The sequence below is a fragment of the Thalassophryne amazonica genome, chromosome 12, assembly GCF_902500255.1.
Source record: "Thalassophryne amazonica chromosome 12, fThaAma1.1, whole genome shotgun sequence".
NCBI lineage: Eukaryota > Metazoa > Chordata > Actinopteri > Batrachoidiformes > Batrachoididae > Thalassophryne > Thalassophryne amazonica.
Window position 1 is genome coordinate 84,609,543 of NC_047114.1, and position 16,836 is coordinate 84,626,378.

At 47.7% G+C, this 16,836-nt stretch overlaps 1 protein-coding gene across 1 annotated transcript in view; it reads right to left on the reverse strand.

Annotated features, from left to right (window-relative positions):
* Positions 1-16,836, reverse strand: part of LOC117521706 (receptor-type tyrosine-protein phosphatase F-like) — a 535,666-nt gene that overhangs the window by 131,584 nt on the left and 387,246 nt on the right. The window contains exons 18-21 of the mRNA XM_034183049.1: positions 16,011-16,108; positions 13,462-13,716; positions 5,271-5,351; positions 1,010-1,234 (exon numbers count right to left, since the gene is read on the reverse strand). Coding sequence (XP_034038940.1) covers positions 1,010-1,234; positions 5,271-5,351; positions 13,462-13,716; positions 16,011-16,108 — 659 coding nt within the window. The remainder of the gene's footprint in view (positions 1-1,009; positions 1,235-5,270; positions 5,352-13,461; positions 13,717-16,010; positions 16,109-16,836) is intronic.

Sequence of the window (16,836 nt, forward strand, 5' to 3'; positions counted from 1 at the left end):
ATGGATTTTAACCGTCACCTTTGAAGTCAAGTGTATCGTGTGTGCCTACTATGCCTTCTTTGGCATATCACTCTGTTTGTCAATGCAAAGGACTGAGAGATGACTGAAGGGGGAGAGCGCTTTAGGGACATTTAAGACCAAATTTCAAGGGAATCAGGGCAGCTTTACACCCTCTCAAGGGCCTGTGACCAGGCTCTCGCCTCCCTCTTAACTCTAGTCGCACTAATAAATCTGCTCTGCTGTCTTCATGCTAGAGAAGGATGTAGGCGAGAAAGACAGAGATGGAAAGACAGCAGCACAGAGAGAGCAAATGGTAAAAAAAGAGAACTGAAGTGCAAAGGAACAACAGAGAAAAGACAGAAATAAGTGAAAAATCTTAGATTCTTTTTTTTTGGATGTGGAGAACTCTCTCTCACTCTCACTCTCTGTGGTTGCCCAGGGCCCAGCTACTGAATATGCATGCTCCGGGTACTGGAGGAGCCCAGAGCAATCGCACTCTCATTCTTCCTGCAGTGAAGTTTTACTCCTGATCATCCCGCAGAGAGCTGGACCTCCGTGTTCATGCCATCTGACGAGTGCAAGGGGCCGCCACTTAAACAGCCCCGAGCCATGTATGAGCATTGTAAAGGGATCCACACGCAGCCATGCTGGCTGACGAAACGGTAAAGTCGGATCTCTGGTGACATTGTCGGCTGATAAGAACGCTATCAGTACAAGCTGCAGCGACTTTTAGAGGCAAGCGCATTAAAGGGAGAGTGGCAGTAAAAACAACATCAATTTAGCTTCACGCTGCCACTTTTTGAAACGCTTGAGGGGCAGCTTGGTGAGAGCTCGAGGATGGGTGATAAACGTGGCATGGTTGACACAAAACCAGAAAATATGAACCATATGCAGACCGATCCAGTATTATATCAACCCTTCAGGAATAGAAACCGTTATCATATTCTGAATTGTAGTCTGCTCTTAATCAATGAATAGTTTCTGTATTAAGAGGGTGTCACTGACTTACGTGTTTATCACTGCTGTTTGACTCCTCGTCTTGGAGAGCCGCCAGCACAAAGCACAGATACTCCTGGTGGCTCGGCAGGGGTTTGTTGTAGAAGCCGTTGTACCTCTGCTCATCTCCCAGTGTGAATTTGTTCGGTAGTATGTCCAACTTGGCGGCAATGTAAGGTTTGGAGGACTCCAAGTGGCGTTTCCGCCTCAGGATAGGACCTTCACCTGACTCTATCAGCTGTGGGAAAAAGTAGAAAGCAAAGCAAAAAAGGCTGAGGCAATAAACAGAACACGGGAAAAAAAAACCTTTCAGACTTGACCGATTTTGGTGGAGGGGTTGAGAAAAACGTTACATGGCAAAACTAAAATGGAAGGGTGCATGTATCTTAAACAGACACTGTGGGAAGAAGCCAAAAATATCAGTGCAATAGGTCACTTGAAAATTTTAAAATCTAAAGCAGACCCTTTGCAACTGCAATACATGACCAGGTCTCATCTAGATTACAAGTGCCATCTGAGACCAACAACAGAAGCGGCGACACACAGCACCACTGTATGCTCGGACCTTGTTCATACTATGCTAGCAAAAAAGAAAAGGAGATAAGCCCCATATAGGCCTTCAGGCCCATTGGTGCCAGTGGTAATACCCAGATTCCATAGTGTGAAGCGGAAGAGTCAGGACACCAGTCAATCACATCTATAGAGATGTAAGTTACCAGCTGAATTAACATGGCACATGTAGCATTTGGACGTCTTTGACAACGTGTCTTCTATGAGAGAGGATTGAGGCTATCTATAAACCTGAAGGTTTAGAATGCCGTAGTACTTGGCTCCCTACTTTATGGATGTGAAATGTGGACCACCAACTGCAGCCACTACAAGGTTCTGGGGCGCCTTCACCTGCACAAGCTGCGATCACTCTTAGGTTTCTGCTGGTAGAAGTCTTGCAGAAGTAGAAGTCTTAGCTCCTACAAACTCCACCAGTATTGAATCAACTCTCAACCTTGCTTATCAGGTCACCTAGAAAATAGTAAATGGGCTGCATTTATATAGCACTTTTCAATCTGCATCAGACGCTCAAAGCGCTTTACACATCAATGCCTCACATTCACCCCGATGTCAGGCTGCTGCCATGCAAGGCGCCCACTACACACCAGGAGCAACTGGGGGATTAAGGACCTTGCCCAAGGGTCCTTAGTGATTTTTCGGGTCAGACTGGGATTTGAACCGAGGATCCTCTGGTCCCAAGTCCAACGCTTAACCACTAGACCATCACTCCCCCCTCCCCCCAGTCTGCATGCCCACCTACTGGCTCTGCAAGACTGACTCCCAAAACATGGGAAAAATCTGCAAGCAACTGTGTGCTGTGGCATAACACAGTAAACACTGGCATCAGAGTTTTCAAAGCAGAAAGCAGAGAAGGGTCACATGCAAAGATCCTCACTCACCATGACTGGCAGTGTCAGTGTGAACTACAGACACCTCCTGACAATTCTTTTGTGTGTGATGTCTGCGGTCAAGTACGTTCTAGAAAGATTGGAGCGGTCAGCCGTACTCGCTCTCACAGACATTAATGGATTACTATACTGGAACCGTCATCATCACAGAGACGATGGACAACGACAACAACTACTTCTCCAGCCAAAGTTGGTACCCATTTCCAACTGGGTGGATTGGGACAATGCAGTGTGTTATCCAAGGACAGAGACAGAAACCATGATCGAGGACTATGGATGGATATTGCTAAGATTTTATCAATATCGATGCCATTATCGATTCCGCTTATCGATCCGATTCCTTATCAATTCCTCTTGTGAATTTTCTGTGTACTAAAGGTAAGCTTTACAGGTTTTCTATGTCAACAACATTTCATTGAGTCTTAAAGTAAATTAATATGAAATTGGTCACTGGATCCTTAAACTCTGGACATAAATAAACTCTACATTGTGGATCCTTGACTTCTGGACATAAATAGAAATAAACAAAATCTGTAGTTTTTGTCAAAAGCATTTCCTTTCAGACATTATTGGCATGAATGTCTTTTCCATACATCTGAGCTGAGCTCTTGTAGCTGGCTGTGCTGCACGTCAGGATGTAATTAATGTAATTTGCAGGACGTCTCATTTTGGGAGGAAAAAAGCATTTTAGTCGATTGTAGTTTATTGTTTGTATTACAACGTCTGGAAAGAGGTGTCATTTTATTTAAAGCAGCAATTCGTTTTGAAGTTATTAATTCCGACCAGATTCCATCTCGGCAGAGAGCCGCGCAGCATTTGAAGCTGTGCCAACGGAATGGATGATAATTCTCGTTTCTTGACTGGATCAAGACAAGAGTCCCAGTGAGTGACTTTAATCCACACAAAAGCGACTCACAATTGACATCTTTAAATGGCTTTGAGAGGGGTTAAGAAGCAGACTTGCCACTTCTGAAGCACAGCAAATCAAAGAACCAACGAGCCAGCGGATCGAAGCACTGCTTCATTGTTTCACGCATCAAAGTGGAGTCGCGCTACAGAAGCAGTTGATTACCGAGCCGCTGCAGGTTCTGCAATCAACATGGAGAAATGATCATTTTCCTGACAGACACTCTCAAAAACAACGGCCGCTCTGAGGGACCGATAAGGGAATCGTTAAGCAAAAAGGCTATTGATGTCGATGGATTGAATCATTTCTTAACGATACTCGAAACCAACTGGTTCTCGATACCCAACCCTACCGAGGACTGAACCCAGATCTATGTGTTGGTAACCCAACGCCTATCCAACTGCGCTAAACAGCAGTTAATTAAATCCTATATAGTCAATGAGACTCGTGGATAAGTCTGCAACTCCACCTGGATGGGATGTCAGTCCATGGCTGGGGTCCACGTACAGACAGACGCACTAGAACAATGCAGAGAGACTGTCATTCCCAGGGACACAGGCAGTTAGCCTGACCGGGAATTGAACCGAGGTCTGTATACTGGTAACCCAGCTCCTATCCAATTGAGCTAAACAGTAAGTAATTAAGCTCTATATCTGCGCTCTATATCTGCCTTGAGACCCACTGGTGCCGGTGCTTATCACCCAATGCCATAATGTGAAGCGGATGAGAGTCTATGACCCCTCCTGGATGGGATGGCACTCCATCGCAGGTTACTTTCCCAGCCAAGGCCAGTAACCATTTACAGCTTGCGTGCACTGAATAATGCAGATGATGTGTCTTGTCCAAGGACACACACACGGACACGGACACGACACACACACACACACACACACACACACACACACACACACACACACACACACACACACACACACACACACACACACACACACACACACACACACACACACACACACACACAGGGAGTATGACCGGAAATTGAACCCAGGTCTATGTAGTAGTAGCCAAACTCCTTATCCCAATGAGCTACACAGATGAGTTTAAAATGTCCTTTGCTCCATGATATAACTTCGCAAACAATGCAACTGAACTAAGAAGTGAGCAATTAGTGCTTGCACCACCACACAATCTCAGCAGGACTGCCAGTCTGGCTAATAAATGAGCAGGAGCATACAGCACTGCAGCATTGTGTTTTCAGCGGCATTTTGTTTTCCGTCAGTGGTGTCTCATGTGCTGCTCCAGATGTAGCTTTATTAAATCATTATGTCGGAGAGAGGAGACAATGGCCTGCTCAGTGTTTAATGACTCAGGCAGTCTCGTATCTCTGCCTCTCTTGGTCTCTACTGCAATTTCTTTAGGGAGCGAGAACAACAGTGATCTACACCATCGAGCATCACAGTATATTTAACAATGATGCTATTAATATTTAGACATGTCATTCAGCTTAAATTCCCTTGTGGACATGGAGGACCTTTAGTCAGTGGAATAATAAAGCAGGCATAATTCTTTATTCTCACAGAAAAACTTTGTTACGGGAAGCCAAAGCCTTTTAAAGTGACTACAGAAAAAATACAAAGGAATAATAATAAAATCTCTACATCTACAGGAGTTGCACAGATGAGATTATACTCTATTATTTCAAACTGTGGCACCCACCAGATGGGTAATGTCTGCAGACCTGGCTTCCAAATCATGATGCTAACCCGCTTGAGTGAGTCATTGTTTAAAATCTGCCTGCCCCACCGCCACCTCCCCCCGTCAGCCCAGGAGGGTAGAGCTAATTAGCAAAAGCCAGCGATTTCCTACCCAGTTGGAACAGGACACACTATCTGTGACCCCTGACCCTGCAACCTGGCGCAACAGCCAATCAGCCACGAGTCAGTGCTCACCTCATCTAGCTCGATCTCATCTGGATTTTTCCACCGCTTTGTTGACTGGGACACTGGCACCACTACTATGTAGTACCACCTGCCAAGACAAAAAACAAACAAAACAACATACTGTTAACTGGAGACTAGATAAAGTGCACGCATGCTGAGATCAAAGTGTGACAGCTAAAATAATTTTAAAAAAGTTTCACTGTGAGGTTTGCTGGGTAGAATTTAAAAGTTGAATGTTATACAACAGGGTCCAACCAAGGTTGAACACCAACAGATTGGCGCAGCACTCTCCAATTAATGTCTAATCACCAAGAACATCTGCTACGTAGACTGAAACAAACACAATCCCAGTGAGAGGAGCCTTCAGCTAATACACAACCCAAAGGATTCCCCAGGTTAATCAGCTGTGTGGCTACTCGTGTGTGGGGTTTTTTTTTAAACTGCCGTCACTACAAAGTCCGAAAACAGAACAGCAAGACATTTAGAGTTTACAGTCAAACTACGCGATAACACAACAGTGCAACGTACAAACAGCCTTGTTATATTTGGCGTTGCTTTCTTTTATTACAGAGAATATATTCTTCTCCACTTACGCATTGATCCCATCCAGCTGCTGCCTGCTGACAATGAAAGGAGTTGCATCGCTTCCTCTTCTTTCCTGCCTTTGACTTTGTGATTCAACAGCCAGTCGAGTGTCAAGGTGGGAGAAGACAAGTATAACAAGACTCTCGCCCCTGCACGCGCACCCGCACTCTTCCATCCCCAATCACCTGTGCTCTTTCCCTGTCAATCTGTGCTGGAGCTCAGCCAGCCCTGACAGCCCTGTAATCGTTTTTACCAATCAACCCTGTGCACTCACCATTACTCGGATGTGTCTGTGTGCGCACCTGAAGGAGAGAGTTTTACTACTCAGGGTCGAGCACAATTTTACTCGGAACAATTTGGGCCAAATGGTAATACAGCCAGACCTGCTGTGAAAAGCTGCAATTAACATCAACCGCTGTGTCACAGATTTTGGTGAGAACAAAGCAACCAGATTTTATTTAATGTATAGCTTCAGTGATGAACATGTAGACCTGCTGCTCCTCGGCGTTCCGATTTTTCTTTTTTTTTTTTTTTTTACTGTAGCTGAGTGAAAAAATATATATTTCAGACAAACCAGTAGTGTAACTCAGCTGTTCCCAAATGTTTTTTGTTAGAGCGCCCGTGTATGCATCTAAGAAAGGGTCAGCTTCCCCCCCCCCCCCCCCCCCCCCCCCCCCCCCCACACACACACCATAAAACAGACCTGGGCAAACTGCGGCCCGGGGGCCACATGCGGCCCTTTGCATGTCTCTGTCCAGCCCTCATGAGGTCTGTGATTATTATTACATATATTAAAAATGTCAAGCTTGTGTGTTGCAAATCAGAGAGGTTTATTTAGGTATATTTAAATATTTACATATTATTACAATAATAAATACAATAATAATAAAAATTACCTATAAAAGCTATTAAATAGGTAATTTTTTGTAAAAAATTTGTAATGGGAGACAGCCGAGTTATCGATGGTGTGGCCCTCGGACATAATTCAGGTTCCCTATGTGGCCCCTTGTAAAAATTAATTGCCCACCCCTGCCATAAAACAATGAAGTCACTCAATGTAATTATTTTTATTAATTTCTTTAACACATATATAAATTCAGTAATAATTCCCTCCTTTTCTTTTTGGTTTTTCCAAAGAAAACGAATGATCTTTGTAATTTCTGTTGTGAAAGTGTCGTGACACAGACCCACAACAGGGGGCGTTAATGAACGGACAATGGATAAGCCAAAAGTAACAATTTAATGTTGTGAATCGCACAATGACGTACAGACAATAACAATATGGTGGACTGTCAATCATACACCAGGTGACGTGTGGGCAGGCTCGACGATAGAAGACGCCTGGCGAGAGATGAGCCGGATCCCACACAGCTTCCACCACCAACGGAGCTGAAGAACACCGGAGCCGCCAAGCCCTGCGCCCCAGGTGGCCGCTGTCTTCAGCAGTCAGACCCGGTACTGCTGGCAGAAAACAGAGACAGTCCTGATGAGTGTGAGTTCGCACACTCAGTAATCCCACAGTCAGTGTTTAGTTAGGAGGGAGCACCTCCACCTCCAATCACACACTCGTGCAGCTCCTGTTTCACCACTTATCTGGTTTGGGGTGTGAGGCGAAGCCGTCGCTGATCACACCAAACGCCAATCCCACAGATAAGGACACACCAGGAAAACGGCTGCAAAGAAGTTCAGATTAATACTCAATGTTTTGAGTCAGCAGAGAAAATTACCTGAATGGTAGCTGATTTCTCGGCGGGGAGGTGGAGTTGCAGTCCGGCCTTTATGGTGGTGGTGATGAGTAGTGGATGAGTGACAGCTGGTATGGATGATGTGTGACAGCTGTCACTCCTGGTCGCTCCGACGCCCTCTCGTGCTTGAAGCCCGCACTTCAAGCAGGGCGCCATCTTGTGGTGGTGGGCCAGCAGTACCTCCTCTTCAGCGGCCCACACAACAGGACCCCCCCCCCAACGGGCGCCTTCTGGCGCCCGACCAGGCTTGTCCGGGTGACGGGTGTAGAAGTCGGCCAGGAGGGCCGGGTCCAGGATGAAGCTCCTCTTCACCCAGGAGCGCTCTTCGGGGCCATAACCCTCCCAGTCCACCAGATACTGGAACCCCCGGCCCTTTTGACGGACGTCCAGGAGCCGGCGTACCGTCCACGCGGGCTCCCCGTCAATGATCCGGGCAGGAAGGGGCGCTGGTCCTGGGGCACACAGTGGTGAGGTATGGCAGGGCTTGAGTCTGGACACATGAAACACGGGGTGTATCCGCAGTGAAGCTGGCAGCTTCAGCTTCACTGCGGCCGGACTGAGGACTTTGAGGATGGGAAAAGGTCCGATGTACCTGTCTTTGAGTTTGTGGGATTCCACCTGCAGGGGGATGTCCTTCGTGGATAGCCAGACCTCCTGCCCGGGCTGGTATGCAGGGGCCGGGGAACGCCGGCGGTCTGCATGGGCCTTAGCCCTCGTCCGGGCTCTGAGCAGGGCAGAGCGGGCGGTACGCCACACCCGACGGCACTTCCTCAGATGGGCCTGGACCGAGGGCACCCTGACCTCTCCCTCCACCAGTGGAAACAATGGGGGCTGGTACCCCAAACACACCTCAAACGGGGAGAGGCCGGTGGCAGATGAGACTTGGCTATTATGAGCGTACTCGATCCAGGCCAGGTGGTCACTCCAGGCCGTCAGGTGCGTGGAGGTCACGCAGCGGAGGGCCTGCTCCAGTTCCTGGTTCGTCCGCTCTGCCTGCCCGTTCGTCTGGGGGTGGTACCCAGACGAGAGACTGACGGTGGCCCCCAGTTCCCTGCAGAAACTCCTCCAGACCTGGGAGGAGAACTGAGGACCACGATCCGAGACAATGTCCGATGGAATCCCATGCAGACGCACGACGTGGTAGACCAGGAGGTCTGCAGTCTCCTGGGCCGTCGGGAGCTTCGGGAGGGTCACGAAGTGGGCCGCCTTGGAGAACCGGTCCACTATCGTTAAGATGGTGGTGTTGCCCTGGGACGGCGGGAGGCCCGTGACAAAGTCCAGGCCAATATGAGACCAGGGGCGACGAGGCATGAGCAGAGGCTGGAGGAGGTCTTGGGCCTTGTGGTGGTCGGCTTTGCCCCTGGCACAGGTGGTGCAGGCCTGGACATACTCCTGGACGTCGGCTTCCATAGACGCCCACCAGAAGCGCTGCTGGACCACTGCCACGGTCCTTCGCACCCCTGGATGACAGGAGAGCTTGGAACCGTGACAGAAGTCAAGGACCGCAGCCCTGGCCTCTGGTGGGACGTACAACTTGTCCTTCGGACCTGTCCCCGGGTCCGGGCTCCGTGTCAGGGCCTCCCGGACGGTCTTCTCCACGTCCCAAGTAAGGGTGGCCACGACAGTGGACTCGGGGATGATGGTGTCAGGGGGGTCTGACGGCTCGGTCCTGGCCTCCTCTTCATGCACCCGGGACAGGGCGTCAGATCGTTGGTTTTTTGTCCCGGGGCGGTAGGTGATCCGGAAGTCAAAACGCCCGAAGAACAGCGTCCAGCGGGCTTGCCTGGGGTTCAGACGCTTCGCGGTCCGGATGTACTCCAGGTTCCGATGGTCCGTGAAAACCGTAAATGGTACCGATGCTCCCTCCAACAGATGTCTCCACTCCTCAAGAGCCTCCTTCACCGCAAGAAGTTCCCGATTGCCGACGTCATAGTTCCGTTCAGCTGGGGTCAACCTGCGGGAAAAGTAGGCACATGGATGGAGAACCTTGTCGGACTCCCCGCTCTGGGATAGCACGGCTCCTATCCCTGAGTCAGAGGCGTCCACTTCAACTACGAACTGGCGCTTGGGATCGGGCTGCACCAGAACTGGTGCAGTCGAGAACCGGCGTTTCAACTCCCTAAACGCGGCTTCGCACCGATCCGACCAGGTGAAGGGGACTTTTGTGGAGGTCAGGGCTGTCAGGGGGCTAACTACCTGACTGTAGCCCTTGATGAACCTCCGGTAGAAAATTTGCAAAACCGAGGAACTGTTGTAGTTCCTACGGTTCGTTGGTTGGGGCCAATCTCTCACCGCCGCAACCTTGGCCCGGATCAGGGGCGACGGAGTTGGAGGAGATTATGAACCCCAGGAAAGACAAAGAAGTGCGGTGGAACTCACAACTTCTCGCCCTTCACAAACAGCCGGTTCTCCAACAACCGCGTAGGACCTGACGTACATGCTTGACATGGGTCCTCAGGATCCGGAGAAAAGATGAGTATATCGTCTAGATATACGAAGACAAACCGATGCAGGAAGTCCAGCAAGACGTCATTAACCAACGCTTGGAACGTCGCCGTCCTTCTTACCCACAAAAAAGAAACCAGCACCCATCGGGGAGGTGGAGTTCCGGATCAACCCGGCAGCTAACGAGTCCCGGATGTAGGTCTCCATTGATTCGCGTTCCGGACGTGAGAGGTTGTACTGGACGGGTACTCAGCGCCCGGTATCAAATCAATGGCACAATCATACGGACGGTGCGGGGGCAGCGTGAGTGCCAGATCCTTGCTGAAGATGTCAGCAAGGTCGTGGTACTCGGCTGGCACCGCCACCAGATTGGGGGGGACTAAAACCTCCTCCTTAGCTGTCACACCGGGTGGAACCAAGGATCCTAAACACTCCCGGTGGAAGGTTTCGCTCCACTGAACCACAACCCCAGACGGCCAATCAATCCGGGGATTGTGTTTTAACACCCATGGAAAACCCAAAATCACTCGGGAGGTAGAAGGTGTTACATAAAACACAATCTCTTCCCTGTGATTCCCAGACACCACCAATGTCACTGGCTGTGTCTGGTGTGTGATTATTGGAAGAAGGGTGCCATCTAGTGCCCCGCACCGACAATGGTGACGGTAAGGCCACTAGAGGGAGCCCAACCTCCTTTGCCCATCTGCTATCCAGCAGATTCCCCCTCCGACCCCGTGTCCACCAGTGCTGGGGCATGAAGGGTTAGATCCCCACTCAGGATCGTGACTGGGATACGTGCAGATCGTCGGGGTCTCCCCACGTGGGTGTTGTGACACACCCTTAGCCCAGTCTCTAAAGACGAGTGCTGCTGTTTTGACCGTTTGGGGCATTCTCTCTGTGTGTGCTCGGTAGAGCTGCAGAGAAAACACTCTCCACGGATCAGCCTCCTTTGTCTCTGATCTGATCGCTTTTTGGCCCTGCTCGTTTCCCTAGCAACGTCAGCAGGGGGAGCTGTCGTCACGTGGAGAGACCTGGCAGCGAAGCGTGGGGAAGTCGGCTCCCTTTCGGACCCGAGAGGAAGAGGGACGGCTTGTGCCTGACCACGCCCCTCGTCTCGCTCCCGTCGGTGTTCTGTTAATCGGTTGTCTAACCGTATAACCAGGGCGATAAGCCCATCTAAATCCCGCGGCTCGTCCTTCGCCACCAGGTGCTCCTTAAGGACCAGAGACAGTCCGTTTACAAAGGCGGCGCGGAGCGCAACAGCATTCCAGCCGGCTCGCGCTGCCGCGATGCGGAAGTCGACTGCATACTTTGCTGCGCTTCGACGCCCCTGCCGTATCGACAGCAGCACACTTGAAGCGGTCTCGCCTCTATGAGGGTGGTCGAACACCTGTCGGAACTCCCTCACAAACTCAGTATAAACCGTTAGGAGCCGTGAATTCTGCTCCCAGAGCGCCGTAGCCCAGGCGCGTGCCTCTCCTCGAAGCAGATTTATAACGTAAGCCACCCGGCTAGCGTCTGACGCGTACATGACGGGACGCTGTGAAAAGACGAGCGAGCACTGCATCAAGAAGTCCGCGCACGTCTCCACACAGCCACCGTATGGCTCCGGAGGGCTTATGTATGCTTCAGGGGAAGGTGGGGGGGTTCGTTGAACGACCAGCGGAATGTCTGTTTCTGGCACACGGTCAGCAGGAGGAGGTGCTGCAGCAGCGCCCTGAGCACGCGCTTCCACCTGGGCGGTGAGAGCATCCATCCTACGATTGAGAACACTGCTCTGCTCGGTAACTAAGTCCAACCGAGCGGTAAAGGCGGTTAAGATGTGCTGCAACTCACCCAACACGCCTCCTGCTGGCGCCTGTGCACCTCGCTCTTCCATTGGCTGTTCAAGCGATGGTTGACGCCCCTCGGGATCCATGACGCTGGCCGAGAAATCCTGTTGTGAAAGTGTCGTGACACGGACCCACAACAGGGGGCGTTAATGAACGGACAATGGATAAACCAAAAGTAACAATTTAATGTTGTGAATCGCACAACGACGTACAGACAATAACAATATGGTGGACTGTCAATCATACACCAGGTGACGTGTGGGCAGGCTCGACGATAGAAGACGCCTGGCGAGAGATGAGCCGGATCCCCACACAGCTTCCACCACCAACGGAGCTGAAGAACACCGGAGCCGCCAAGCCCTGCGCCCCAGGTGGCCGCTGTCTTCAGCAGTCAGACCCGGTAATGCTGGCAGAAAACAGAGACAGTCCTGATGAGTGTGAGTTCGCACACTCAGTAATCCCACAGTCAGTGTTTAGTTAGGAGGGAGCACCTCCACCTCCAATCACACACTCGTGCAGCTCCTGTTTCACGGCTGCAAAGAAGTTCAGATTAATACTCAATGTTTTGAGTCAGCAGAGAAAATTACCTGAATGGTAGCTGATTTCTCGGCGGGGAGGTGGAGTTGCAGTCCGGCCTTTATGGTGGTGGTGATGAGTAGTGGATGAGTGACAGCTGGTATGGATGATGTGTGACAGCTGTCACTCCTGGTCGCTCCGACGCCCTCTCGTGCTTGAAGCCCGCACTTCAAGCAGTGCGCCATCTTGTGGTGGTGGGCCAGCAGTACCTCCTCTTCGGCGGCCCACACAACAATTTCTTTTGAATGTTCAGTAAGTGAGTTCTTATGACTCTGGGTATCATGGTACCATGTGCACTTCTACTTTTGACGCATTAGAGAAGACAAACCAAGCAACCCCACCCCACTGTGTGTGGAGGGAGTCTTGGACTCCGTGTTGGGAAACAGGGGTGTGACGGACCATAACCGCGAGCTGTATGCACCGCCCCCCACAGTTCAGCACACATATGAACTATGAATTAAGTAACTGTAAAGTTTACACATAAGTGAGAAGTACAAATTTACTGTCATGGTGTCTTGCTTTAAAAGTTAACATGAATTTTGATACAGAGTTGCTGTTGTGCGTTCAGGTGAATGGAACATGCTAAAAGCAGAAAGCGTCTGCTGTTCGAGGCAGCCTGGAGCAGGCTCAACACACTTCATAGTCCAAACGAAAAGAATTACTCTGATATCAGGAATTAAGGAAGGAGTGTGTCCCACGCCTTTCACATGCTATCCTGAGTTGAGGGCAGGTGGGGCTAAAATGGATTCTATGTTATTTTAAAATATTATTTAAACACCTTTTTTCATTCGGGACCATGAGAAAAGCTCCTCCTTTCATTTTCTATAACTTTTTTAATAAATGCAAGCCATATTATGACATTTGTCTCCCTTTTTCTTTTGTTCATCCAAAAAATGATCCAATATCCATGACTAAAAAAATATATATGAGCTTTCTATAGCAAGGGAATTGTTCTGATTGGTAGAGAATTACAACTGTCAATTTGTCATCTGTGTATGTGTGTTGAGTACTGACCTAAACACGTGTGTTGGTCTCGACTTTGGGCAGGGTGATTGTCATCTTGCCGTCCTGGGCCACTTGTTGGGTGTATAAAATTGGTTTGGACTGAATGAGGTCAGGGGCAGTACGGATGGACACCTGCTGCTGCAGACCTCCAGCGCTGTTGCCCCGGCTTGTGAGCACAAATGAATAGTGTGTGTCTGGCTGCAGCTGCGTGATTAGCTTCCTCTTCAGTCGCCCCTCTACTTCCACACTTTGCTGGTTGTACAGGATCTGTAAACACCCGGGAAAGAGCGTAGCTATGATTTCAAGCATGCGTGCACATACAAAATGGACATACTGCAAAGAACTGCAACAAATCAGCATTATGGTCCTCTTATATGTGACGTGTGACTGCTGATGAAACACCAATAGTTATTTTTTTTGTTGTTGTTGTTGTTGACGACACATGAAATTGTCATTGCTCCATTGTCATGATGTGGGACTTATTATAGCATCACTTTGAAGGGTTGTTACATCTTGTCATGTTTTCCAAAGAAAACTGGGACAGTGAACTGAGGTAAAGATGACACCTTTCCCTCGGAAAAAAACCCCCAAAACAAAAAAAAAAAAAAAAACCATACCTCCGTTTCATCATTGTTTATTTTTGGGTCTCAATTTTAAGTACTTTACAGTGATATAACTAATAAACAGAGCATTACAGTTTGCATAGTTCTCTAAAAAAAAAGGTGTGTGAACTGTGCTGATTATACAAATTAGTTTTTTTTTTTGCAATCCAAACTGCTTCTTAATGTGTGTGTTTTTTTTAACTAAATACAAGAAGCAAACTGATTTTTTTAATGTGGCTCTTATCAATTACACTTAGCGCAGCACTGTAGTTGTATTCACTGTGATGATTATGGTGTTTAACTGCTGACTGCTAGGTGCCAGTAATGTTGGCAGAAAGACAGAATAACAGGTAGCAGTACACACACCTGTCCACTTAGTGGCAGTAACGCAATAACACCAGGTTGCCAACTGCCAATAAATTCTATGGAAGCGGGAACTGTTTAAACACATAAAAACAAGGACTGAAGAGGCATCCTTCAAAAACAGATTTGGGGCATATTTGAAGTGATGTAGATTGTAGACATTTTTTTGAAACGCGCTGCTGCGGTGCTTGTAAGACAGCAAGCACTGAATAGGGCAGTGGCCATCAGCTCAGCTCATATGTTGTTTCCAAAACAGGCTGCAGATACAGGTTAGAAGATAAGTAAGTCCCTGAGGCGTGTTAATGCTGGTGCTTATCTCTGGATTCCATTGCGTCAAGTGGATAATAATCTACAACTTGTCCTAGATGAGCTGCTACAGCCAGATGCAGGTTACTTCCCCAGACGAGGCCAGTACTGATTTACAGCTGGGTGGACTGAGACAATGCAGATTACATAAGCGTCTTGTCCAAGGATGCAGACAGGCAGCATAATGTGGATTTGAACCCATTATCATCATGATCACATATTGGCAGGCCAACTCCTTATGAACTGAGCCCCAGTGCTTACATCCTGACAAGTTTTGAGCAGCCCTCGCTGACAGTCGTTTAATTTTTAAGTGACAATCAAATACTGAGTTTATGTATCTTTTTCAACAGAACCAGAAGCTCATACCATTTAGAAATGTTGTGGATATTTATATGAAGTTATGCTTTGAAGGCTACGAGTGGAAGCGTAAGAAAATGTGAAGTCATTTCCTTTGTTTTCACTTTATGCCTCCATGTGTCCATCAGTTCACGTAGGCAACTAACTACTCATCTACCAAAAATGCATAATGCCCTTCAAATAAAAACAACAACTAATGACATGTATTTTGCCAAACCGGTTTGAACCGGGAACCTTCCGCACTGAAACCAAGTGCACTAACCACTTGGCCGCCACCACTAGAGATATATGTAAATATAAATTTAATTTTTTAAAGACATGTTCAGTGTTATCTAATAAATATACTGCTGTTTATTTTTAATTGAATTGCCTGAAGTGCCTGAAATGAAACAAAATTAACCAATTCATTGTTCTGTGTTGTGTACTGCACTGTTTGTCATGTATGTCATTTGTTCAGATGATGATCTTGTTCAAAAGGGATTTAAAAAAACATTTTCACTGTCATTTATAAAATATATTACATTAATTATATTTTTATGCATTAATTATTGCATTAAACAAGTTTATTTTATCAATAATGATGTTATGGCCTTATTTGGAACACACATGGGCTTAAATGGTACCATGGGACCAATTAAGCCCATTCCAGACTTTTGACTTTTCCCCTAAAATTTCTTAATTACGTCTTTTGAATTGTACATCAACTAATTACTAAATATTCACCTTAGAGGTAAATCTTGCCCTTAAACAAATTATGTCAATTAAAATTATGTCAATATATAGGAAAAATAGCAAAACGTTTTTGGATTTTGGTGGGCGTAATGGGTACATATATCCTAGGTTCTATTGGATTGATCAGGCCAGATTATTTGACTGACCTTACAGTAGCGCATGTCAAGCGTAGGGTTATCTTTGTACTCTACTGACACATACCTTGAAAGGTACTTGGGATTTGTAGTTTTCCGGCACTTCCCAGGTGAGAAGCACAGAGGTTTTCATGACCGCTTTGACACCAAAGCTGGTGGCAAATGCTGTTAGGAAAAACACGGCTCTGATTAATATCTCAAGCGAAACATCTCGTACAGCACAAAATGTAATCGTTTCTAAGCTGTGTAATTCAATTTCACACTACTTTGGAACAACTAACCCTGTTAGCAAACACTGTGTATGCATTCACTGGTGCTACCTTATGACCAGATTTGACAAGCAATTGGGGGCAAACAACATCAACAATCTCCTAAACAGCACACACAAAAATAGCCTCCATCTCCCGCGGGCCTGCGTATCACTTTGCTAGCACAGAAAAATATGTAAAGCTGTAAGATTTCTGTGATTACTGATAAATGTGGCAGCATCTGCTTCTTAAAATAGGCACACAGCAGGTTATAAATAAGAAATCAAAAATTTATAAGAGTATAACATGCACTGGGAGGCGCGTGCTCTGTGTGCTTCAGCTTTGTGTGTAATGGGAGGGAGGAAGAGGAAGCATGATAATGTGACTGTAGCATGTAATGAGATTAGCGCTCTATAAATCAATAAACAGTGATGCGCTGTCAAAGACATGGCACTGCCGAAAAGACTGAAAAAAAGACAGGGCGCAGTTCAGGGCATTCTATGAACAGGTGATGTGTTTGTGCTATGTACTTTCCGTGGGTGTACATCACTAGAGGTGTACGTCCCTCCATTACAAAAAGGATCCGATATGTCTCTAGACACTTGGCCTACAATATGATTCAGAGACAATACTTTAGTCTGTAAA